The sequence below is a fragment of the Pristis pectinata genome, chromosome 14 (genome assembly GCF_009764475.1).
Source record: "Pristis pectinata isolate sPriPec2 chromosome 14, sPriPec2.1.pri, whole genome shotgun sequence".
In the NCBI taxonomy this organism is placed as follows: domain Eukaryota; kingdom Metazoa; phylum Chordata; class Chondrichthyes; order Rhinopristiformes; family Pristidae; genus Pristis; species Pristis pectinata.
Genome location: NC_067418.1, coordinates 15,126,965 through 15,153,571, shown reverse-complemented (window position 1 = coordinate 15,153,571; position 26,607 = coordinate 15,126,965). Strand labels below are relative to the sequence as shown.

Below are 26,607 nucleotides of genomic sequence, written 5' to 3'. Positions count from 1 at the left end.
CCCTTGGAAAAAGACTATCCACCCGATTTATGCCCCTTGATCTTACAAACTTCTCTGAGGTCACCTCTCAGCTCCTGTGCTCCAGTGAGAACAACCCCAATCTATCCAATCTTTTCTTGATATTAAAGCCTTCCATTTCAGTCACGATCCCAGTTAATCTCTTCTGCACTCTTTCTAGCACTACCACATTCGTAGTGTGGTGACCATAACCACGCACAATACTCCAAGTGCTGCCTGTGTCTTGTATGGCTGCAACATGTTGTCCCAGCTCTAATACTCCGTACCCCTGTATATTAGGGCAAGCATGCTAAACACCTTCTTCCCTACCCTGTCTACCTGTATCATCATTTTCTGAGAGCTATGAACTTGCAAGGAACCCCAAGGTTCCCCTGTACATCAATACATTGAAGGTCCCTGCCATTTACCACACACGTCTCATCGGTAATACACTTGAAGGGGTCTGTTTGGATGTAGTTTTTTTTTAAAAAGATATGAACCCCTTATTCCTTATTGGGATTTTGGATGCTTAAGGTGTGGTGATCATAGTCATACAGCATAGAAACAGGCCCTTCAGCCCAACTTGTCCATGCCGACTGTGTTGCCCAGAGAGCTAGTCCCATCTGCCCACGTTTGGTTTGTAGCTCTCTAAATCTCTCCCATCCATGTACTTATCTAGATGGCTTTTACATGTTGCTAATGTGCCCGCCTCCACCACTATTTCTAGCACCACCCTTTTCATGAAGAAGCTGTCCCAATATCCCTCTTAACTCTCTCACCTCTGATCTTAAATCTATGCCCTCTTGTTTTTAGCACCCCCTCCCTGGGAGACATACTATGTGATTTCACCCTGTCTATGCCCCATCATATTTTAATTACTTTTACATATTTTAATGGCATATTTCAGACAAGTCTGATCACTATTTCTTGTCAGCACCCAATCTCAATTGCCCAGCATTCTTCCCAAGACTCAAGTGTCTGAACAGTCATATCTGTAAACTGAATGAATCCAAGAGGCCAATGATATTTTGTTTTTGTCAGCTGATATTTAAACTAACCAGTAAACAAATGTACCTGCAGACATTTCAATATGGTGAAAACGTGTCTCTTTTGAGAAATGTTACTTTTTCACCAAAACTGTACATAAATTCTTAGGATCCTGTTAAGGGGAAGTAACGACACACTTCATACTCAAATATTGCTCTAAATATTTACCGAGTCATATGTTTACCATGACATTCGGCAAACAATTTTTTTAAAATGGGAAAATACTTAAAATCTAAGCAAATGCAAGAAATAATATTGATAAAGAACCTATCCATGTTATTGTAGGTACATCATCGAACATCACGAACATTGTCATGAACACTACCTCGTTATTCGCCTTTTGCACTGTTTTTCTAACTTATAGTAATTTTTATGCTTTGCACTGTACTGGTACAAAACAACAAATTTCACGACATGTCAGTGATAATAAACCTAATTCTCATTAACATTTTGGATACGTGCACTCCCTGACCACTGCTCATCAGATTCAGTCTGTCTTTTGTTCTGATCTATCACTCAAACCGGGTACATTCTCAGCATTGCAAATTATTACTTCAACTGAAAGCAATTTTCCAGTACCGCTTTTGTTTGCTACAGAGTTTCTACTTTATGGAGATAGAGGAAATCAGTAAACAGTAACATTTACCTCAGAATTGCCAGGAATTTCTCCTTCTCGGGTACCATTGGAAGGATCATAGTAGGGCCCATTATCTTCACCTGAAGTACAAAAAGGAATATAAATGCACAACATGAGTATTCAGCCAATACAAATGGTACTCCAACATTTACAATTATAATGTTTCAGAATATAAAATAACCTTTTTCAAACCAACATCTGCCAAGTTTTCTTTCAAAACCTTCAGCCAATATATTGAATACAGCAAGAACATAACAGCGTCAGGCATTTGCCAAAGCACTTTCCCACAGACTTAAACAAAAATCAGCATGTGCATCTTCCAAACTTGGTGAAAGCACAAAATTGAAGCTAAAAATGCAACCGAGTTGGTCTTCTGACTGGGTGGCTAGGTTTAAGCAATAATTTATAACAGGTAACATCCTCAATAAGTTGTGGGAATGTCAGGCCCTAGACCACTCAAAATGGAGAAGGTAAAACCTTTTCTGGGAGCATGCAGAAGCCTAGAGCACGAGGCATGTTGCCTCCCAAACTCTCCACCCACCCTCCCTGTCAAACATCTCCTGCCCCACCCAAGGCAGAGTATGCATCCCACTTTGGGTTCTGAGATGACCCACGAAACTACAGAACTGGGGTGTATGCCGTTCATCCTTGGGATGGCTGACAAAGGAGAAGGGTTGGAGCAGTATGAGTCTGAAGGGAGTGGGCTGTGTATAGCCAAGCAAAGGAAAGGCTATCTTTGCCTATCAAAGAGGAATCAGTGCATAGAGACCATTTAAGTTTTTCTTTAATTTATTGATGGCGTTTACACTGGAGAATGAGATCAGCACTGCCATATGGAGAATGTTCTATTCTCCGTCCCCCACCTCAAGCAGAGGTCAAATGCGGGAGCTTGGAAAATTCATTAAAATATGTAAAAAAAATGCCTTGACCTCTGTACGTTATAAATATCTCAAGCGAAGGGTTAAAAGTTAGAACAAAAGGCAATGAACACTATCAGAATCAACATCCAGTCAGCTCAAATATTCACAAGCAGTTAGGCAGAGACTGATGCCAAAAATCACTGTTTTGTTAACACAAGAGGTTTTAAACCATGAGGGAAAAAAAGTCAAAATACCTTTTAACATTTCTCCTTCAGAGCTTTAACAGTTCCCTTGCTGCTTCCCTGCAGCATGCTGTAGAAGAAGGTTTTATTTTTGCCCTGGTAAGTGGGCTAGAAGCAGATTAGCCCATCCTCCTCCACATATCATTACAGTGAAAGCTATTGGGCAGACCTTGAAGCATTATGGAGCCACTACAATTTCTTTTAATTGGATTTTGCAAAGAACAATATCTCCACATTTAGAGGGGAAAAAAAGTAATAATTCAGGCAATGGTCAGCGAAATGAATGAAGACAAATCGAGATGAACAAGCAAGCAGAAACTGAACACACCGTTCAACGGAACAAGAAAATGCATTCGTCTGAATGGCTAGGTAGAGCAAAAGTTCTTTAAATTTTTTTATTAATACTTCTTTCTAGATTTATCATGCATGCTGGAGGCCTGGAAAATCATTTGTTTTATAATTTTAGATACTTAAATGGTGATCATTTTTATTGGATACTTTTAAAGTACTAAGATTTACCTGTTATCTTTGAAGTCAGTATATTGCAATGGATAGCTTACCCTGTTTTTCTGAGCACTGTGACAATTCAACATGTTGATTATTTCTCTTCCCCAAGCCCTCCCGCACTTGATAAACACCCATGGCCTTACAAACCTGCCTCTATTTTCCCTGCCTATCCTCCCAGAAGTATGTTGACATCCCCAGGGGATGGATGTACCACAATTTGGGAACAAGAAAGAAACAAGGGAGACCAAGATACAACCCATGTTGTTTTGTTATAGTAAACACATCATTTCAGACAATGCACTTGCGAGTAAATACTTTAGCATACCATTTCAAGCTTAATAATTGAGAAATTCCACAAAATACTATGACATCACAACATGAAAAGCCACAGTAAAGCTACCAAAAGGCACCACTACTAGCAACTTTCACAACACTTTGACACTTGAAAATGAAGGACAGAATGGACAAACCATTTGCACAAAAGATTGATTATACCTGGTGACTCCGTTTGCAAAACCAGAAATAACCGCAATATCTTCAGGGGAGAAAAAAACATTAGGTTTAGGGGAAGTGAGAATTAAAACAAGTACTATTTAAATTCATTACATCTATACAAAATAAAAAAAGTTGATGTTTGCTGTTGCAACCAAACAAGTTATATTAACAGGAAGGAAACAAGTCTCTCTCCGAGAACCGACAGCATCCGTAAGCAATTCCTGAGGTTTCCCCACCTCGGGAAGCATTTATCACATAGCACAATTTCCTGCCTTGTCCTTGAAGCAGCTTCTACACCTGCACTTCAACTGAAACCATTCTGTTCAGAAATGGTTTGTGTAATGAAAGCAGCAACTGCCTTTAATCTCTTCTCTTGGTTCAATTAAGGACAACTTGAAAATTCCTGTGCAATGATACAGAGAAGAATGCTTTGAAGACTGCTAAAGATGTAGAAATACAGAATAAAATCATTTTACTTGTACAGCTTATAAATTATCTTAATTACTATTCACATCAGGGTGCATGAACATGAAGTATTAAATTTAACCATTGCAAAATAGAAACTCAGAACAGTGCAGATATCTTTTTTCAGTAGAAATGAAAACAGGTGGAAAGCCGTGTTGCAATGAGGACATGGTGTTTCTGCAACAGATATAGATTTTGTGAATGAACAAAACCCTGGCAATTAGCATTTAATGTGAGGAAGTGAGAGATCATGCACTTTGGTATGAGGAATCGAAAGGTGGAGAGAGACTGCAAGTGAGTGAAGTACAGAGGGATCCAGTTGTTCTAGTGTACGAATCAAAAGTGGTTAGTAGACAGATCCAGCTAGTAGTAAGGAGGCAAATAGCTTTGTGGCCTTTATTGTGAAGGAGTTGGAGTATAAAAGTAGGGAGGGTTTTGTTACAATTGTACAAGATGTTGTTGAGGCTGCAGCTTTCATCGTCTTACTTAAAAGGGTAGAGTAGCATCGGAAGCAGTACAAAGGAGATTCACCAGGCTAATTCTTGGGATTGTCCTATCAAGGGAGGCTGGATAGTTTGTGTTTGTATTCTTGGGAGTTTAAAGAATAAGGAGTGACCTTAATCAAAAATAAGATGTTAAGGGGGCTTCACAGGGCAGATGTTGAGATGTTTCCACTAGTGGAAGAGTAATGAACAAGGGGACATCATTACAAAATCGGAGGTCAGTTATAGTTTTAGATGAGGCATATAGAAATTGCTTCTCTCAGAGAATAGTGAATCACTGGAACTCTGAGCCCAGAGGGTAGTGGAGGCCAGATCATTAGAAATATTTAAACTAGGAGGTAGATAAATATTTGAAAGATTGAGGAATTGAGGGCCATGAGGAATTGGTACAGAAGAGCTGAGGCCAGCAGAGATCCACCATGATCGTAATTGAATGGTGTCCTCGCCCTGCTCCTCTTATTTTTTTCTGTGCGAGATCTTCAACTTACACAAAGGAAAACTGTGTCACAAAGGAAATGCAACCGGAGAACAATTTCTCCATAAATCAGACTCATGGAGACATACAGAATGGAAGCAGGCCTTTTGGCCAACAAGGGGCACATCAACCACCGATTTACACTAATCCCTCTTTTTTTTTGTTTAAATTCTCCCCATATTCTCATCAACTTCTCACAGATCCTACCATTCACGTACAAACTAGGGGCAATTTACAGCAGCCAATTAACCTACCAACTCACACGTCTTTAGGACATGGGACGAAACTCAGGGGGGAAAACCACGGCCACGAGAACGTGCAAGCTCCACACAGAGAGAACCTGAGGGCAGGACTGAATGCAGGTCCCTGGGACTACAAGGTGGCAGCTCTACTAGCTGTGCTGCATTGGTGATCTGCAAGTAGCCCCAGTATATAGAAGACTTACTTCAATTAGCTTTGATTTTATTTATATCCAGATCAGTTTAGAACAAACTAACCAGCAAAGTTCCAGTGGAATGTTTTTCTACAACATCTTGTGAGATTGGACAGCTAGCCTGCATGCCCACAGCAAATGACCCACCTCACTACATCCCAAATGTTTATCTATCATCTAAAATGGTGCAAATCAGGAACAGGATAGAATACTGTTCCCTTGTCCAGCTCCATCCAAACAAGAATCTTAACACCATCCAGCATAAAATATTCTACTTGATTGGCACCCCATCCACTACCCAAAACGTTCATTCCTGGCACGCAGTGGCTATGGTATACAACTGCACTGCAGTTACTTGCCCAGGCTACTCTGACAGCATCTACCAAATTCACAACCTTTACCACCAAATTGGGCAGCAGACACACAGGAACGCCACCACCTACAGATTCCCATCTACAGTCACACACCACCCTGACTTGGAATTAGAATGCCGTATCTTAATTCTTGCTCAATCCAAGTCCGAAATCTCTTGACCCAACATTGTAGAATACTTTCACTAGAAACATTGTAGTGGTTAAAATTATGATGGGCGTAGATAGTCAGAATCTTTCTTCCACCCCCCCATCCCCCACCACCTTAGGTGGGGAGTTTAAAACTAGATGGCATAGGTTTAAGGTGAGAGGGGAAAATTTTAAAAGGAGATCAGAGGGGCAACTTTTTATACGCAGAGGGTGGTGGGTATTGGCAGTGTGCTGCCAAAGGAAGTGGCACAGAGGGCAGGTACAATTACAACGTTTAAAGGATACTTGGACAGGCACTTGGATAGGAAGGGAGTAGAGGGATATGGGCAGAATGGATGCAAATGGGATTAGCATAGACAGACATCACGGTCGGCATGGATGAGGTGGGCTGTCGGGCCTGTTTCTGTTCTGTACAACTATATGACTGTATGGTCAGGAATCTTCCAAAGTACTTTTCTGATAAACATTATAAAGCAACTATAGGCTCGAGAGAAAACAACTTTTGGCAAGCGAAAGCATGCATCATTTCAATCGGGAGTGATACATCTTCCAAGACAGGTCCTCAAAATGAGAGGAATACTGGCAAGAGCACATTCTCCATTTCTGCTTTGCTGCCAGACATTCCTTTTGAAACTGCTGCTGTCCCTGTTGCCATGGTGATAGCTTTACAACTTTGCATGAAGGATTAGTCACACTGGGAGATCCTACCACATTCTTCATTCTTTAACATACTTTGGTCGAGTTTCCCCCACTCCCAGATTGGAGATGGCACTTCTACATTCCATTCCACAACTGGCATAGATAAGATTTGTATACATCAGCCCTGGATTACTTGCCTGGTATTCCATAATTATACATCTTCTTCTACTTCAGCACTGTCTAGTCTCACTCTTGTGAGTAACCAGAGACTAATGCAAGAGAGCCAGCCAGTAAACAGAATGCAAATACATACAGTTTACAGACCTGATCATAATCTGGGAATAGTGCCAAATTGTAACACAAACACTAATGCCAGAGCCAAAAAGTGAGCAGGGGGATGAAAGGAGGAGAAATTATTTAAAAAATTCATAATTATTTATTTGAAAATCAGCAGAAATGAACATTAGTCACTTTCAATAGAGAATAGAGAGTGGACAAATAAAAATTGCAAGTTAAGAAACCGAAGAGTGCTTTCCGGGAGGAGCCAAGGCAGTCGAGTCCGGGAATATCTGGTGTCCATTTGCATGTTTTAGAACGTCAAGGTCCACGTGGACATTTGCAATACGGCTTGCTAATCTATTAAACCCTTCCCAAAATGGGAAGGGGTGTACTTCTGGATTATAGCAAGAACACATTTTTCCCTTGGAATGTCGAGAGACCTTTTTGTGACCCACGCCTCCCCACCAACAAAAAGGTGAACGTTGAAGGTCTGTAAACCAGAGTCCATAATCTGGATACATATTGCTAGAAGAACTCAGCAGGTCATGCTGTCCAGATGAAGGGTCTCAACCCAAAACTTCAACTGTCTATTTCCCTCCAAAGATGCTGCTTGACCCACTGAGTTCCTCCAGCATCTTATGTGTTGCTCCAGATTTCAGCATCTGCATTCTCCTGTGTCTTATTTTCTTCTGGTTCCAGATCCATCATCTAATTCTCCTCTACAAGGATGATTTCATTTGTTTCAACCAAACACCAGTGAACCCTTAATACTAGGACATTTTTCATAGCTCAGTCAATGTAATTCACTTTAATCACTGTAATCTATTTACAGGTAGACTGGTTTTGAAAATCACAGACTGCACAAAGCCAAATCAAATTAACATTTCAATTTACAAAAAAAAAGGTGGCCTTCAAATAAACCCTGGCAAAGAAAACAACACCAGTTTGTGTGTCCTGTGTACAATTACTCTCTCCCCTCCCCCCGACCCCCCGCAACCCACCAAAGTTTCAAAGTGTATCAACTAAACAAAGATGTGCCAGTATTTGAGAACTGTTTGGAGGGATATTTAAAAGGCAGCAAAAATACCACATGCTACAAAAAAAAATCGAAGTCATTTAACACAACCCAAAAATCACAGGATGTCACTCTCAATGAATGACAGGTTCTATGAACAGTTGGGGTTGTGATTAATATTTTTAAATCAGCCTGAGACGACATAACACCTGAACACAGAAAATTCTAAAAATGGCAGATTATGGAACATGGACTTGGCCATGACCTTGAATCCAGTAATCTTTGAATCCTAACTTGTTTTTTTTTGCAATACAAAACATGTTCCAGAAGTAGGGTAGCACAAAAAAAAACAGGCAGCAGGAACCTGATCTGAGTTCAGATAAGTGTGTGCGCGCAGAGAGAGAAAAAAAAAATCAAGGAAGGAGTATTTGGCAGGCACAGTAGTGTAGCGGTTAGCGTAACGCTTTACAGCGCCAACGACCCAGATTCAAATCTGGCCACTGTCTGTAAGGAGTTTGTATGTTCTCCCCGTGATTGCGTGGGTTTCCTCCCACATTCTAAAAGACATACAGGTTAGGAAGTTGTGGGCATGCTATGTTGGCGCCGGAAGCGTGGCGACACTTGTGGGCTGCCCACAGAACACTCTACTCAAAGTATTTTACTGTGTGTTTTGATGTACACGTGACGAATAAAAGATATCTTATCTTATAAAATCATTGATTTGTTACAGCAGAGGCCATTCAATCCATTGAGAATATCCTAGCTCTCTGCAGGAGCAATCCAGTCAGTCCCATTCCTCAGTTCTTTTCTTGTAGCACAAGTAAAAAAAAACATGCTTACTTAAGTATTCATCTCCCTTTTCCATCTCAAAAACCGCAACTGAATCTGCTCCATCACCCTTTCAGACAAAGAATTCTAAATCAGGATTACTTCCTCAAATTCAACAAATCAAATGTAGATACAAAAGGCTTTGAAGCTGATGTGCATTGTAAACCATACAAAGGAATAGATAGGTCCAGAATGGAGATTTAAGCAGGAGGTGGGGGAGGGGCAGGGAGGGGAAATTTAGCTGGTTGGAAAGTGGTACCTTGAGGGGGTCGAGGGTGGGGGTAGGTGACCTGAAAGGCAAAATGGAATCCCCGACCAGAGTAGTGATACCGAAGCCCAATAATACCTAGGAGCGTCCCATGACTGCCACACCCAGGATACATGGATTAAATTTCCTTAGCAATGCTCTAAACAAGGAAATGTGTAAATTCAGTGCACATCTGATGTAGAACGGTGCCAGCTTCGCAAAGGAAGTACCCAAGCAAAATACTATCGAAATGTAAAACAGCACTTAAATAGTCATTACCACGTTTCACCCCAGAAACGATCCATTTTCAATCAAGTAGCAAAAACAAAAAAACCAGCATTAGATAATGGAATTTCTAGGGCAATATATTTATAGTGCACAGGAGTTGAAATAATGTGTAGAGTACTTTTGGAAAAGAAGCTAAATCACTTCTACGATCAATATCCATTTCAGTGCAACAGTGGCCTGGGACAAACTCTCCAGCCTCTCCTCCATTTTCAATCTGTTCCACCAGCTGGAATTTCTCCCTGATAGGATCACATTACACACAGAGTTATTAACCATCGACTGCACCTCTCTGCTCCAGCTAAACAGAGGTCTGAAAAGTTGCATTTGAATTTCAATTAATTCATCACAGGCTAAAGCTGTTTCCAAAGCAGCTTAAAAGCCATGGATCCCTAACGATGAAGCAACTTCCGTTGCCAAACTTAAACCATGGCAAGAAATTGTAAACGGGAATCAGAAATCAAAAGGAAAAACAACTCAAAAGGAAAAAAGGATAAAAATCAGAAATGTAATAAAAAAACTCAAACATTCTAGAACATGGTAGGGTTTTAAATAATTAAAAATGCATAGATATTAAATATCGCTACCAAGTGATTAAATCTATGACCCAAAATGACTTTTCCAAAAAGGAAAGTGACCATTAACTTTCCTATATTTAGTAGTTTTCACAGTAAGGATACACCATAATCAGAGGTAGCCAATTTTTGAGGTAAACTAGTATTACTTGCTGCTCCAAAGCAGTATAATACTGTCAATACCAAACAGCAATATGTACAATTCTGGACCTCAGATTTTAACCCTGCACTTCAGAGTTATACAGCATGGCAGTAGGCCCATCAGCCCAACTTATCTAAACCTTTCCTATCCACGTATCTGTACAAATGTCTTTTAAGAGTTGTAATTGTATCTGCCTCTACCACCTCCTCTGGCACCTTATTTCTATAGGCCCACCACCCTGTGTGAAACACTTGCCCCTCAGATCCCCTTTAAGTCTTTCCCCTCTCACCTTAAACCTATGCCCTCTAGTTTTAGACTCCCCTGCCCTTGGGAGAAGACTGTGACTATCTATGCCTCTCATGATCTTATAAAACTCTAAGGTCACCCCTCAGCCTCCTTTGCTCCAGGGAAAACAGACCTGGCATGTCCAATTTCTGCTTATAACTCAAGCCCTGCAGTCTAGGCAATATTCCCGTGAAGCCTTTCTGTTCCTCTCTAGCTTAAATCACATTCTTCCTATAAACTGGTGACCAGAGCTTCACACAATACTTGGAAGTGCAGCCTAACAAAGATTGAGCAGGAAAGGAATGAGCAAGGGGTTAATAATCTTGAAATGTTGCATTTCTGACCAGCATAATAATGATACCAAGTAAAGCTAATAATGACGTTCTTATAAAAAGGCAGACACGGACCTAATTTACTGCGATAAAGTGATAGCCCAAGTTACAACACAGATGACCATTAGGCACATGCTATTTGAAAGAGAGTCACCCCCTCAGCCTTCTTTGCCCCAGGGAAAACAGACCCAGATCATCCAGTCTCTCCTCATAACTCAAGCCCACTTGTCCCGCAACATCCTCCTGAATCTTTTCTTCACCATCTCTAGCTTAATCACATCCTTCCTATTGTACGGCAACCAGAAATGCACACAGCATTCCGGGTGCAGTCTCACTAATGTCCTATACAGCTGTAACCTGACATCCCAACTCTTGTACTCAGTGTCTTGTCCAATGAAGGCATGCTTGCCATATGCCTTCTTCACCACCTTGTCTACCTATGTGGCCACTTTCAGGGAACTATGTACTTGTACCCCCAGGCCCCTGTGCTCTACAACACTCCCTAGGGCCCTGCCATTTACTATGCAAGTCCTGCCCTGTTTTTAACTTCCCAAAATGCACCACTTTACACTAATTAGAGTTAAATTCCATCCGCCATTTCTTTGCCCACTTTCCCAGCTGATCTAATTCCTGTTGTAATTTTATTTAACCTTCTTCACTACTAACTTTAATGTCATCTGCAAACTTACAACTCATGCCACCTCTATTCTCATCCAAATCAATCATACACATGACAAACAACAATAGACCCAGCACTGAAATCTGTGACACACCACTGTCACCAGCCTCGAATCTGAAAGCAACCCATCACTACCACCCTCTATCTACCAAGCCAATTTTGTATCCAATTGGCTAGCTCACTTCTCTGTGATCTCATCTTCCAGTCCTGTATCCCTCACCCTTATTTTCAGCCAAACAAAATGATCAACATGATTAGGAAACAAGATGTTGTTTGCTGTGCCTCTTTTTAAATTTCATACGCCTTTTGTGTCTTTTAATGGTCTGGGGGAGGGAGCATGTTTGTATGATTAGATATTCTACTGTGCAAAGATCAGCCAGGAGCCCACGTCCAGCTAAAGTTAGTGAGCATTTTTGTTTCCATTAAAACAGCCAACGTGCTTAACTAAGCTTTCCAATAACTCTTACTTTCATATGCAAAACAACCACTCCTTTGCTGGCTGAATTTTATTTCTGACACAAGGTTTCTACAAAACAGAGCAGCACATTCAACCCATTGCATCAATGTACAGAGTGGTGCCAACACAGCAGTAAGTCATACAAGAATGCATTCTCTCCAAGGCAAAAGATGTAAAATCAATAGGCATGGGCAGCTATCATCCTACTTCTTAACCACATGATCACTTTTTGGCTTAGAACAAGGACTGCAACCTTTCTCATTACATGGTTCTACATACAAATTATAAATACATTATAATAAAAGAACAAGAAATCAATCTTTCTTTTAAAGAAAATAGAAGAAACCAACCTTACTGGGCTACAAGTTTCTATGTTTGAATTCCAAATTCAATTCCTACTGGCGTCTGTCCTTGAAATCAAATTCTCCCTCAATTTAAAAATATAGTTTGAAATTTCCAATTTCCCAATATATTCTGAACAAGTTGGAAAACCGATGGTGACAGAAGAGAGATACTGGCTTAAAAATGATAATGATCTGGATAAAGCCTTCAAAAGCAAGGTGCGAGAGGTAGGAGTGTAAATGTCAGTACTAAATAGTCTTGGTGAAGCAGGCAATATGAAGTTTGCAATTTACTTCTTTAGGGCTGAAAAAGACATCAAGATTTCATATTTTTCCAAATCAGCCAGAGCTGCGAATTAGGGATGACTGAAGTCAGTTATAAGAGAACAAGGTTTATAGGAAGAGACTAAAAGTGGCTTTCAGTTTGAAAATATTGATATATCAATGGTTAATAATTAGCTAGGCAGCCTAGGGTCAAAAGATGCTAGCATCCAACGTAAACATTCAAAAAAGTCCAGGAGGTTTGCACAGCACAAACAAAATATCTGAGGCAACAAAATACCTTCATAATGAGAAGCAAGCCAGTAATTAAAATATAAAACACTTCAAAGTTCACTCTATGAGTCTGTTCACACTTCTTGCAGCCTCAGTAAAGCAGCCAGCATGATCAAAGACCCCACCCACCATAGACATTCGCTCTTCTCTGCCCCCCCCCACCCCATCGGGCAGAAGATACAAAAGCATGAAAGCACTTACCACCAGGCTCCAGGACAGCTTCCGTCTCGTGAAAAGTCCCCTAGTACAATAAGATGGACTCTTGACCTCACAAACAACCTCATTATGGCCTTGCGCCTTATTGTCTGCCTGCACTGCACTTTCTCTATAATGCTAACACTTTATTCTGCATTCGGTTATTGTTTTCCCTTACACCACCGCAATGCACTGTTGCAATGATATATGGATGGCATGCAAGAAGTTTTTCTCTGTTCCTTGGCATATGCCACAATAATAAATCAATTTACCATTTACTCCCTAACCATTTCAGTGTGTTCACTTTTACACTATTGTGAAATCTCAGGATTAAACCCAATCTCTTTACTCCAAACATATAGACAGATATTGCCAACACAATATAATCACAGTTAACTTATGGACATTAAAATGTGAAAAAGGATGGGATACACAAGATACAAGGTGATTATTTCACAGAAAATAAAAAAAGGAAAATTATAAAACTATAGAACTAGGATGATGCATCATCTTCAATCACCCTTATCTTGTCATAGAACATACTACCTTGCATATGAAAGTAGACTTTATTTCAACACTAAAGTGTTAGAAGCAAGTTAAAAGGAATAGTTCTGGTGATTTGCATCAAATTATTATAACATTTTTTAGATTAGAGGTTGCATTTTGAAGTAAACAAATTAAATGTGAAAAGCATCTACCACTTTTGGTAAAAAAAATCCTTCCACAACTGCTCTCTAAACATTCTGCCAATTACCCCAAAAAGTATTTGCTTTAGTTACCAGCCTCACTGCTACAGGAAACAGAATGGCTATTAGGATCTCTCTCAACCTCTTAATTTTACAATCCTCTCCAAAACCTCCCCTCCGTCTCCTCTATCAACATGCAAGTTTGAAAGTGGTATTGTGTTCAAGTTGAGGTTTTGTTTGAAGCTGTAATCAGCAGAATAGATATGGGGGAAAAAGTTAATAGATGTGGTGTAGTTAGTCTTTTGAAAGGGCTCCCAGAAAGAAAATAGAACAAATAAGATTGCAGATAACATACTGGCATAGGCTGAGGATTCATTGCCAGGTAGAAATCAGATGGAATCAAACAAAATAAGCCAATCTTTGGGCTGGGTGGTGGAGATCTATCAGTGGGTGCAACAGGGATTGGTGGTGGAGCCCCAGCTATTCACAATCAAATCAATGAGGTGGATGAGAGGCCAGAGTAATTTGTCCAAGTTCGCTGATGTTACAATGCTGGGCAACAACCATATAGACAGGCTAAATGAATAGGTGGGGACATATCAGAAGGAACAATATGGAAAAAAAATGAAAGGTCACACACTTTGTAGAAATACAGAGAAGTGGGATAATTTCAAATGACAAGAGATTGAAAGATGTTAGTGTTCAGATGGACCTGGATGTCCTTGTGCTCAGATCATAGAACATTACAGCATAGTACAGGCCCTTTGGCCCACGATGTTGTGCCAACATTTTATCCTGCTCTAATATCTATCTAATCCTTCCCTCCCACATAGCCCTCCATTTCTCTATCATTCATGTGTCTAAGAGTCTCTTAAATGTCCCTAATGATCTGCCCCCACAACCTCTGCCAGTAGTGCTCTCCATGCACCCACCACTCTGTAAAAAAAACTTACCTCTGGCATCCCCCTTATACCTTCTTCCAATCACCTTAAAATGATGCTCCCTCATGTTAGCCATTTTCGCCCTGGGAAAAGTCTCTGACTGTCTACTCAATTTATGTCTCGTATCATCTTGTACACCTCTATCAAGTCACCCCTAATCCTCCTCCTCTCCAAAAGAGACAAACCCTAGCTCGCTCAACCTATCCTCATAAGACATGCTCTCCAATCCAGGCAACATCCTGGTAAATCTCTTCTGCACACTCTCTAAAGCTTCCACATCCTTCCTATAATGAGGCGACCAGAACTGAACACAATACTCCAAGTGTGGTCTAACCAGAGTTCTATAGAGCTGTAACATGATCTTGCAGCTCTTGAACACAATACCCCGACTAAAGGCCAACATACCACACGCCTTCATTGAAAATCATTGAAAGTTATCAGGCAGGTACAGCAAGATAAGGAACACTATGTTGGCCTTATTGCAAGAGATCAGAGAGCAAGAGCAAAGATGTCTTGCTCAAATTTTATAGGGCCCTGATGAGATTGCACCTAGATTATATTCAGGTCTAAGTCTCCCTATCTCAGGATCTACTTGTGACAGAGAGAGTGTAGCAAAGGTAAATGCTGGAGTAACACCAAGACTAAACAAGCTATTCTTGCTTCTATTTCTTATAATCATCTATTTCTGTGAAGACTAACTCAGCCAAAACTTTTCCACTAACCAAGGTGTGAAAGAAGGAAAGAAGGAAAGAAAGACTTGCAAGTACATTGCATCTTTCCCGTCCCTCCTGAAGGTCCAAATGCATCTTACAATGATGAAGAAAACCCATCAATTTGCACACATCAGGCTCCCATAAACAGCCAAGTTAAAACAGATCATCTGATTATTACAATGACGCTGGAGCGAGCAACAATAGCTGGGGAATAATGTTGGTTGGGATACAAGAGATGGCTTCCCTGCACTTCCTTGAAAAACAGCACTATGAAAATGCTTAGACAAGCAGGCAAATTTCAGGACTCCCATGCGAGTGCTTATGTCCCAAACATAGTGACTAAATATCGCTTTTTTTGTTTGTTTTCAGGACGCAGGCATTGTTGCTCTTCGATTGCACGAGAAGGTGGTTGCAAGCCACCAAGTACTTTTACCAGGAGGATTACAATGCTGACAGGAAGTTCTATGATTTAGATCCAGGCAAAATGAAGGACCACCAAAAGGTTTCCAAGACAGAGTTGTGTACGACCCAGAGAGAAACTGGTAGGTGCTCTCGTGTACCTGCTCTCGTGTCCTTTCTGTTGGTAGATTTGAAAGGTGTTGTCCAAATAGCCACAGTGAGTAACTGCATCTTCTAGATGTATTGCACAGCAGCCATTGTGTGCCAGTGGTAGAGGGACTGAATGGGGTACCAATGAAGTGGACTACTTCTTCTGGATGCTAATGAGATTCTTTAGTACTGTTTTGGGCCTGTACTCACCTCGCAAGAGAGTATTTCATCACCCTCCTCAGATATGCTGCAGAATTGGTGGAAAGACTTTCTTGCATCATTCACCACAGGATAGCCAGTATCTGACCTGCTCTTGTAGCCACAGTGGCTGGTCCATTTGAGCTTTCGATCAATGGTCATCCTCAGGATATTGATGGTAGGAGACTCAGAGATGTTAATGCCATTGAATGTCAAGGGTAGATCGTGAGACCTTCTATTCTCCAAGACAGTTATTGCCTGCATTTTCATGCAAAGATCATATTTGCCAATTTTCAGCCTATACCTGAATATTGCCTATACCGGACTGCTTCATTTTCCAAGTATGTGAGAGTGGAACTGAATGTTACACAAGCAGCAGCAGCATACATTCCTATTTCTCAAGGAAGGAAGATCATTTCCTGGTTGTGCTCCACCATAGTACTCGCCATGGAATTCAATGACTGAGCAAGGATCTGCTGCTTTTCCCCAGGATTTACACTGGAATATTGCTCTTGGATTCTATACTAGTTGCCTTGCTATGAACAGGAAATTTCTAATTTGGGGTGAAGGAAAGCCAAAAATAAGGTTAGGTTGCATATTTTTTTTCTAAAATTATTTGTGTTTGTGCTTGGTCTAATGATTTAGAACATAGAACAGTACAGCACAGTATAGGGCCCTTCAGCCCACAATGTTGTGCTGACTTTTAAACCTCGCCTAAGACTATCTGACCCCGTCCTCCCACATATCCCTTTATTTTAAATTCCTCCATATGATTATCTAGCAATCTCTTGAATTTGACCAATGTACCTGCCTCCACCACCGCCCCAGGCAGCACATTCCATGCCCCAACCACTGTCTGGGTAAAAAACCTTCCTCTGATATCTCCCTTGAACTTCCCACCCATTACTTTAAGCCATGCCCTCTTGTATTGAGCATTGGTGCCCTGGGAAAGAGGCGCTGGCTGTCCACTCTAATATTCCTCTTAATATTTTATAAATCTCTATCATGTCTCCCCTCATCCTCCTCCTCTCCAAAGAGAGAAGCCCTAGCTCCCTTAGTTTCTTTTCATAATGCACACTCTCTAAACCAGGCAGCATCCTGGTAAATCTCCTCTGCACCCTTTCCAACGCTTCCACATTCTTCCTATAATGAGGCGACCAGAACTGGACACAGTACTCCAAATGTGGTCTAACCAGTTTTAAAGAGCTGCATCATTACCTCGTGGCTCTTAAACTCGATCCCTCGACTTATGAAAGCTAACACCGCAAAAGCTTTCTTAACTGTCCTATCCACCTGTGAACCCCCAGATCCCTCTGCTCCTCCACACTACCAAGAATCCTGCCATTAACTTTGTACTCTGCCTTGGAGTTTGTCCTTCCAAAGTGTACCACCTCACACTTCTCTGGATTGAACTCCATCTGCCACTTTTTTTTTTAAGAAGGTTATTTACAGTGTGGTAACAGGCCCTTCCGGCCCAACAAGTCCCCGCCGCCCATTTTAAACCCCAAATTAACCTACCCGTACGTCTTTAGAATGTGGGAGGAAACCGGAGCACCTAGCGGAAACCCAAGCAGACACGGGAGAACGCAAAAACTCCTTACAGAGCGACGGGAATCGAACCCCGATCGCTGGCGCTGTAATAACGTCACGCTAACCGCTACGCTACCGTGTTGAATTTTTTTTTTAATTGGTTTTTGAACATTGAGAAAACCGTGATAGTCTTGACAGACTGCTGAACTGGGATGAAGCTTGGCTGTCTGTCAGATCTTTCCAGTGGAATTTTGTGCGGCTTGTCCTGCCCATCCACTTCACCAGATTCTGTTATTCAGCCCCACTAAGTCTGGTGGCTTTGATCAGAGAAGTAAGTTTGAATGATGTGGGGATGATGGACAGTTGGCCCCACTTTAGGATGATAAGCCAGTCTCACCTTGAGTGAAAGTATCTCAAAGACTCAACCAAACCAGCAAACACTGGATCTCACAACATGTGTGTTGATGCCCATCTCTGGAATTTGATACAAACAGTAAACAAATGTGTGAGTGCATTTGCTCTAAAAGTATCCCCTCTGTAGGATTCCAATAACAGCTAGTAGAATGCTATAAGAAACTTTCAACAACCAAGAGCTCTTTTGACTTTACTATCAAATTGCAATATTCAAGTTTTGCAATTCTCAAACAGAAGATTGTGGAAATTTGTATGTCTACTAAAAGTGTAAAGTTATACAGAGCTATCAATGCTCTTTATGGATAGGCAATGAAACAGCATCTATGAACAACATTTGTTGCAAAACTTAGGCTTCAAATTCCTCCTGTCCAATTTCTGTCTGAACTTTGTAAAAAGGGACTTCCACAATGTGTTATATTTACCGCCATCCTGCTGAAGAGTTGGTGAATCAAGCTGCAACAATTCCTTGGAATTAACATGAAACTCTTCCTTGGAACCCTGCATAGATCCATCCTGCCTCAACTTGACCATCATATCTGTTGCCCCTTGGTGGAATCAGATGGGTGCAAGTATGTACAGGGTACCCAGTTCCCTGCTTCACCTTCGCTTTCAGCCAGCTCTTCTGTCAGACCACCCTTTCAACATCATTTTGCAAGCAAGTTGCCATTTTCTCCAAATTAAGAGGAAAAGGAACAATTGTTTTGTTTTTAGAAGATCCCTTTCTCAGACTGAATTAGATTTAACAGCTTGTTTAACACAGAGCTGAACTTCAAATCCAGCATTTATTCAATGCCTGTACTATTTACTGCCATGCATTTGTTCCTCTGGCCAAATCACTTGAACATAATCCTCTCATGTGAACAGTTTAAAGCAACTGACTCTGTCAGTTTTTTTTTTAACCCGAGTCATTTTAAAATGACAAGAGGACCTCAAGCCCTCATGTATTAAATTTAAAATCTTCAACATTGCTTTCAATTCATCCATGACTTCACCCGACCCGACAGAGGCAATATTGTTTTAGACTTGGGCTTCCGCTGACACCCCATCCACTGTAAACTGTCCTGACTGTCGAGGTGAATGGTGGAATCTGGGGAAGTTGTGGCGAGAATAAAATGGGAATAGTGCAAATGGGTGCTTGATAGTCAGCATGGACTCGATGGTCTGAAGGGCCCACTTCCATTCTGTATGACACCGTTCCCTTCCTCTCTTTTGTATTCCTTTCATTCTCCCTCTGATCTAACACAAAAGCCTCAACCCACTCCTGCAATTCATACCCGGATATCCTCTGCCCATCCTTTCACCTCAGCCTTAAAGTCTGTAAAACAAATCATCTGACCATACACTTGATTAATTCTTCCGAGCATTCCTTTGACAGGTTGCTTGTTTTAGTGTCTGTGTCAGCAATAGTTACTTCCACTGGTGTCATCAGCAGTGCAACTGCAACATAGCAGAACATCCAGTAATCTAACTGCATCATTCACCAAGCATTCCCTGATCAATATGCCTTCTAGAAGTGGATTTGGGACTGAGAAATTAAACATTAACTGCTGGTGTATGAATTTTCAAAGCTCTCATGTGTCTTGTTCAATTCAATCTTAAGAGAAATCCACAGGAGGTAATAATTAACAGCAAAACATTGAACAGACTGGACCTCCATTCTTTAACAGAAGGAAGAGGAATATTGACATGATTTTGTAAAGTAGCCCAAAACTACAACTCATAAATATAGACAGTCACTAATAAATCCATCAGGGAATTCAGGAACGATTTCTTTACCCAGAAAATGCAACTTACCACCACACTGACTGTAATAGCTCAAGACCCAGGCTTATCATCCTTCTCAGCAAGAAAGGGATAGTAAACCTGGCCTCATTGGCAAAGTCTCCATCTCATTAATGAGAAACAGCTACATAAATAAGAGAAAGTAATGGGAGGTGATGAGGATAGGGTAGGGAGGCAGTTTATATGGTGTGTAATTGCTATATGGAATAGAAGGGATATGTTTCTGTCATGCAAAGATACTTTGAACAGAAAATGAGAATAAACATGTAGTACATTTGGTTCAGCTGTAGACATATCATGAATTCAGATGGATCAACAATTTAAGTAGGTCAAAGCAAGTTGAAATAGTTGCATGTGGATATATAACTACATTAGAATACTTGGCCTTCTACAACAATTTCATTTCAGTAATTATTTTGGAAAAAGGAGAGGTGAGCTGTTCCTATCTTAACAACTTCTGTCAGTCATACCACCAGTCAATTAACAATGAAAGCTTCAAATCAGCCTACCGTATGAGACCGACTGAAGCAAACATCTGTTGAAACCCTCCGTCAGTGGGTGGATTAACTCGCTGCTCTTCAAATGAGTCACCAACTAGCAGAGCCAACTGAAATTTGACAGAGGCAATGAAGACCAGGGCTGGAAGGTGGGGACTTTCTACAGGTTGCAAAACTTTTTTTTTTGAAGGTTTGCCATCTTAGTGATAGCAAAGTCAAAGTGTATCGTAAAGTTAGAACACATTGAAAGCAGGCATACATCAACACTGACAACAGGTTAATTGACACTTTAAGCAGTGCAAATCAGTCTTACATCTGTACCCCTTTAATTTAGTAACCAGTTGGATCTTAGTAATAATTTTCTAACAAGTTCACTTTCTTTTAAAAAAAAAGTCATATGGTAAAGTATCTGGCAGATTGGGAAATAGGCACAGATTGAATTCAACACTGACTTTCTATCTACTGAGTGCATACAAAATGTGACAGAGATAACGATGGTCATGTTATGCCAAATCACTTTGTAGGAACAGGAAATAAACCAAACAGAGCCTATCATAACATTTCCTAGAAAACTAGAATGCAAGGAGAGTAAAAGGAATATTGAAGAACATTTGTCAGGTGTAAAACCTAAAATAAAACCATTAAGATCTATCAGATTCTTTTAGACCCCAGTGACCCCTTTGTGCATCTGAAACATGGCAAATCTCATAGTTAAGTCTGGAAGTTAAGTCTGGATCCTCAGGATCGAGGATATATGCCTCCTTTCTGGGTTTTGTGGGTTCTGAGTCGTCTGAAGGGACCAATATGGGAACTGCAGACCCTTTCACATGGGGCATGTACATGGATAGCTTGAGAGGTGGTTTACTCTTTCTGACATTTGCAAAGGCCTGTGTGCTTCTAACGTATGGACTTGAGGTTCTCAATACCATCCTGAATTTTCCTTCTCTGCACTGATCAGTTATAGTCCAGAGATTCCCAGGAATCAGTGGCAATATTGTATTTCTTCAAGGAAGCTTTGAGCACATCCTCGAATCTTTTCCTCTGATTGGCCTGCCCTGACAGAGTCCAGAATAGTGCGCTTGAGTCTGGTGCCGAGCATGCAAATTATGTAACCTCTTCATTTAACTGACTGAATGTAACTACAGCCTTAGTGTTGCGGCTTTTGGCTTGGAAGAGGGCATTGACATTGGTTTGCTTATCCTTTCAGTAAACTGAGGAGAAGACAACTTTGGCAGTATTCATATTTTGACTCAAATATGAGAAACAAATCTCTGCTTTTCTAATATTAATGCATGAATAGAACACCTTTAATGTAGCTGCACTGCTTCAATTTGTCTGGCATACACCAATGTTTACCATTTGTTAGTAAAAAGTCCCAGACTTAGGACAGAGGTGCAGGGGTGAAGCAATTGGTGCAGAAGAACACAGAAACAGAGCTCCAAGCATCTTTGGATAAAAAATGAAAACTTACCTCTGCCCCTGTTTCCCACATCTATGATAAAAGAAAACTAAAACAATTTCAATAATATCGTGAAAATGAACATGATTTTAATGAATACAGCTCTTTCTGTGGCTTTAGTGCCGGGATCAACATAATGCGTGAAATGTAAGGGACAAGTTCTGTCCTTTATTGACAGTGATGATCATCTGTTATTGCACCACATGTGGTATGCCCACTCTACAATTTTGTGGTAAGCTTCGATAATACTCAAACCTAAACCACAAATCATGCCAATTCTCGATATTTAAACAAAGTAGCGTACAAGCTGAAACACATCATTATAGCAAAGATTCAATTTTGTTTTATAGATATTTCCTTTTCCAGACCTCTGCTGAATACAAATCATAACACCTTTTGTTTTAAAAAGGTCTGTCAAATTTCAAAGCCTATTTTCACGATGTATTAACTTTCCTTGAAAATTTCCAGCAGTTTATATGGACAATGTTTCACTGACATTAGGCAGAACCTTATTTTCAAATCCCACCAATGCCTCCATCCTCAGATGTCTTCTGTACTATTCTGCAACCCTACAAAAAATTTTTCAGTTACCTTCCAATTTTGGTGTCTTGCCCATTTATAGTTTTCACTGCTACTCCATTGATGACTCTCCATACATCTTTCCAAGCAGACCACATCACTTTCTTCCTGAGCCCAGTGGAACAAACATCATTTAGAGCAAACTAATGATGTTCCTTCCAATCCTTGTCCTAATCTGCATCCCTTTTTAAATTTACAGGCCTAAAACTCTCTCAAACTTGAATATATTTGATGACCCAGCTTCCACAGCACTCTGGAGAAAAGAATTCCAAAGATTCACAAACCTTAGAAGAAATTTATCCTAATCTCAGTCTGAAATGGACAACCCCACATCCTCAGGCTATGCCCCAGCTTTAGATACTCAGAGAGAAAATATTCTCTGGCACCTATTCTGTCAATCTGCTCCCCCTTGGGATCTTAAATGCTTCTATAATATTACTTCCCACTTTTCTAAATATCAGAGTGAGTACAGGCCAAAACTGCAATCTTTCCCCCAAAAATCTTCAAAACTATAATCAATCCAGCACAAACACTCTCTGCACTACCTCCAAGGTAGGCCTATCCTTCCTCAAAGTGATCCAAATTGTACATAGTACAGTACAGTACAGGAACAGACCCGTCGGCCCACGATTCCGTGCGGAACACAATGCCAAATTAAACTAAATCTCTTCTGCCTGTACGTGATCCATATCCCTCCATTTTCTGCATATTCACGTGTCCCTCTAATAGCCTCTTAAACAACACCATCATATCTGTTTCCACCACCGACTCTGGCAGCCCATTCCAGACACCTACCACTCTCCATGTAAAAAAAGTCTTTCCCCCACTCACCTTAACTGCATGTCCTCTAGTGTCTAGCATTTCTACCCTAGCTATGCTTCTCATAAATTTTATAAACCTCTATCAGTACGCCGGGTGTAATCTCAAAGTCCAGTTTCTCATAGTCAACCTTCTACACTGAGTGGGTAACTATTCCCTCCAACTAAATTCAGCAAAGACCAAGCTATCACCTTTGGTCCTCAAAAATATTTTCTTCCATCAAATGACACCATCCATCTCCCTGGTGAATGCTTGAACCACACTTGTGACCTTCAGTGTCTTTAATGAATTGAGAGCAAATCTACATTGCTCAACATCACCAACGTCTCGACTCAACTGCTTCCAAGCTCTCATCCATTCCTTTGTTATCTCTTGACTTGACTCTTCCAACACATTTCTGACTGCCTCCCCCCACCCCCAAATCCTAATTTGTAAAATCCCATTGCTCCCGCACTTGGGAGCACACATTGGCTCTCATTTGATCAACACCTGGTTAGACAATTGTCAAATATAAACAGAAAATGCAGAAAAAGAGAACTTTGCAGGACAGGCAGAATCCATACAAGGAGAAACGGATAAACTTTCTCTATAACTTTTACACTTCATTCTGTTATTGTTTTACCTTGTACTACCTCAATACACTGCTGTAATGAAGTGATCTGTATGAATAGTAGGCAAAACAAGCTTTTCCACTGTACCTCAGTACACATGACAATAATAAACCAGTTTACCAGAGTTAAGAAGACCCTTTGTCAGAACACTAACTCTTTCTTTCCACAGATGCCATCTGAACATTTCCAAACTTCTAGCATGTACAGTTTTTCAATTTTTATTAAAATTCTCATCCTGGTTTGCAAATCATTGCATTGTTACCCTCAACCTCCCTAATATTAGCCTCTTTATCATCACCACATTTAAAAATCACTTCGTCATCGGTAGCTGGACCTTCAGTAGTACAACCCTTGGAATCCCTCCTTCAGGACAATTCTAAATAGACAACTCTGATGGAATCTGATCCAATATCTCGTTAATTGGTTCAATATCAATTTTTGGTTTGAAAACACCCATGTCTGTAGAGCACCTTGGAATGTTTTTACTACGTTAAAAGTTATACAAATATTGTGTAAAAGTTATACAAGTATTTCTATTGTGTAAGTATTTTTAATCATTTTCAGTCAGCGGTGCTGAATGACTGATTAAATCTCAAGCTTCCAGGTTCCAACCACCAGAAATATCAATCCCAAATGATACAGAAGTAGCTGCGCACAGTGGAAATAAATCATCTGATTTCATTGTTAGAGACTTGTGCTCCATGATGAGCCACACCTTTGGCTAAGTTATTCCCAAGCAGCTACAATACCAGTGTACATCTGACTGAAGTGGAAACTTGCCCAGTTATGGCCCAACAACAAGATAGAAGGGAACATCCAATCTGAAAAATTACTGTCCTGATTCACACACTCTCAAATTGTGGAGAAATTAAGCAAGAATTGACCATGCTGTTGATGGCCACAAGTGTTACAACCTCTCAGATACTTTAGGCTGTGAAGCAAGCTTCCACCCTTTTGTTTTTGAGATAAAGCCTTTTTTGATCACTGTTTGTATAAACCCAGGGGCTTTTAAGGATGTGTGCACTTGGGACTCCTCAACCTGATAAGGCAGTGCCAAATGCAAACACATTGCCTCTCACTTCTTCAATGACAGCACTCTGGATGTAAATGACCCAACCACCAAGTCAAGAAAACCACATCTCTGGCAGATACAACTTCTGTCTCCTCAGACTTCAAAAGGTGAAGACTCCCTTTTTGCTTCATTTATTTACAAAGTCATGGGTGCTGTGCACCAAACCTTGTTTTTCACTGAGGCTCACCAAAACTTTACACAGTTTGAGGACCTCATTTTACTAACTAGTCACCGCTCAGGTTTATAAAAGTTCCAACTGTCCAATCTGGCACAGGCAAAAACAAACATGCCAGTTGCTTCCTGCACATAGAAAAGTCTACAGAACACACGTGCTCTCAATGAATGAGCAACACTGGTTACATGAGGCTCACTAACACACTAGATAAGGCTTGGCAGGCTTCCATCCTGCGAGATTCTCAAATGACTTTATCCTTTCTGTTATAAACTCAGCACTGACAATTTGTCCAGATTGGAGCATCAGCGTGAATCACAATGCAAGGTTAACAAGGCATTTCCTTCAAGGAACAAAAACCTTAGTCTATAAATTCTTTCTGCTTTGCAAACATCTCTTCCCTCCAATCTATTCTAGCACTGGCAGTGGATGGATAGACAAAACTGGTGAATCTAAACGTCCCCATTCAGGGTAATGCTACAGAAATGATGGCCCTTCCACACAGTGTGAATGGTGTAATACATTTTAATTAGGGATGAGATAGCTGGTTGGAGAGGGACGGAAGAGAGAAGTTAGCAGGAAAAAAGGGTGAAAGAGGGCAGTGATACCCGTGTCCCCACCACCACGTGGCCGGACCAATTAGATCAAACAGGATTTCTCCCTCCACCCACAACAATTGCCTCCCGTCATATATTCATTCATTCCCTGGGCCACTTGAATGACAGTCGCCAAGGCTGGAGTGGTCCAATTCCCGGAGAGATAAACCCTATCTAAACAAGGTGGGGACAGAAAAACCAACACAGAAACTGACTGGCGAGACACAAGGCTGTGAGATGATTAAGCAGGCTGCATGGAGAGAGGAAATTCACTCATGCCGATTACCAGTGCCCACAACCATCAGCAGCCTGTCTGAATGTACAGCAGCTAGTTCTTAATATCAAAACTGCAAGTAGACGCCCATATTAAACCCTCAGCTCCCATCCCGTTAGATGGATCGATCTCAGCCTCGACTCCTTCCCTCCCTCTCTCCCCGATTTCACTCCCGTCCAACGCAGCAGATAACACAGCGCCCAACAGCAGCTACACAGTACAACGGGGGAAACTTAACAGCTCATACCGGTTTATGAAAGTTCACATTTTTAAAATAGATATATCAAACGTACTGACCTCCCGTCTCCTCTCCGGCAGAAGAAGACATTTCAATGAGGGTTTCATGGTGTTTGTGATTGCGCGGTATCATCCTTCCCCACCGACACAGGAGCTACCACCGACTGCCTTCCACCCGGCGCCGCTTCACATTCAGCTTTTCTTGACGTGTACCTTAAAGGGAAGGTCCCGCCTTCTTTTTTTTCAGTCGGCAGAATTATACTCCAGTCATCCACATCCCAAATGATCTGTTCTCAAGCTGCGGTAGCTTATTTTGCAGAATTGTTACTGGCAACTCACCTCTTTCAGACGATTGTTGGCGCAGTTTGGGCAGTTTGTAAAACATTTTGGATCCTAATCCAGATCACCAAATAATAATGAAAAGATAATTGTGCGGTATTCC

At 40.9% G+C, this 26,607-nt stretch overlaps 1 protein-coding gene across 4 annotated transcripts in view; it reads right to left on the bottom strand.

The window, feature by feature from the left end:
- Positions 1-26,354, bottom strand: part of ano5a (anoctamin 5a) — a 117,393-nt gene extending 91,039 nt beyond the window's left edge. For 2 of the 4 annotated variants that reach the window (XM_052029293.1, XM_052029295.1), the window contains exons 1-3: positions 26,226-26,337; positions 3,786-3,825; positions 1,691-1,761 (exon numbers count right to left, since the gene is read on the bottom strand). In XM_052029293.1, coding sequence (XP_051885253.1) covers positions 1,691-1,761; positions 3,786-3,825; positions 26,226-26,273 — 159 coding nt within the window. In that variant the 5' untranslated portion in view covers positions 26,274-26,337. Of the gene's footprint in view, positions 1-1,690; positions 1,762-3,785; positions 3,826-26,225 lie in introns of all 4 variants that reach the window. The other 2 variants (XM_052029294.1, XM_052029296.1) reach the window with 1 other exon arrangement.
- Between the last annotated feature and the right edge of the window lie 253 nt (positions 26,355-26,607).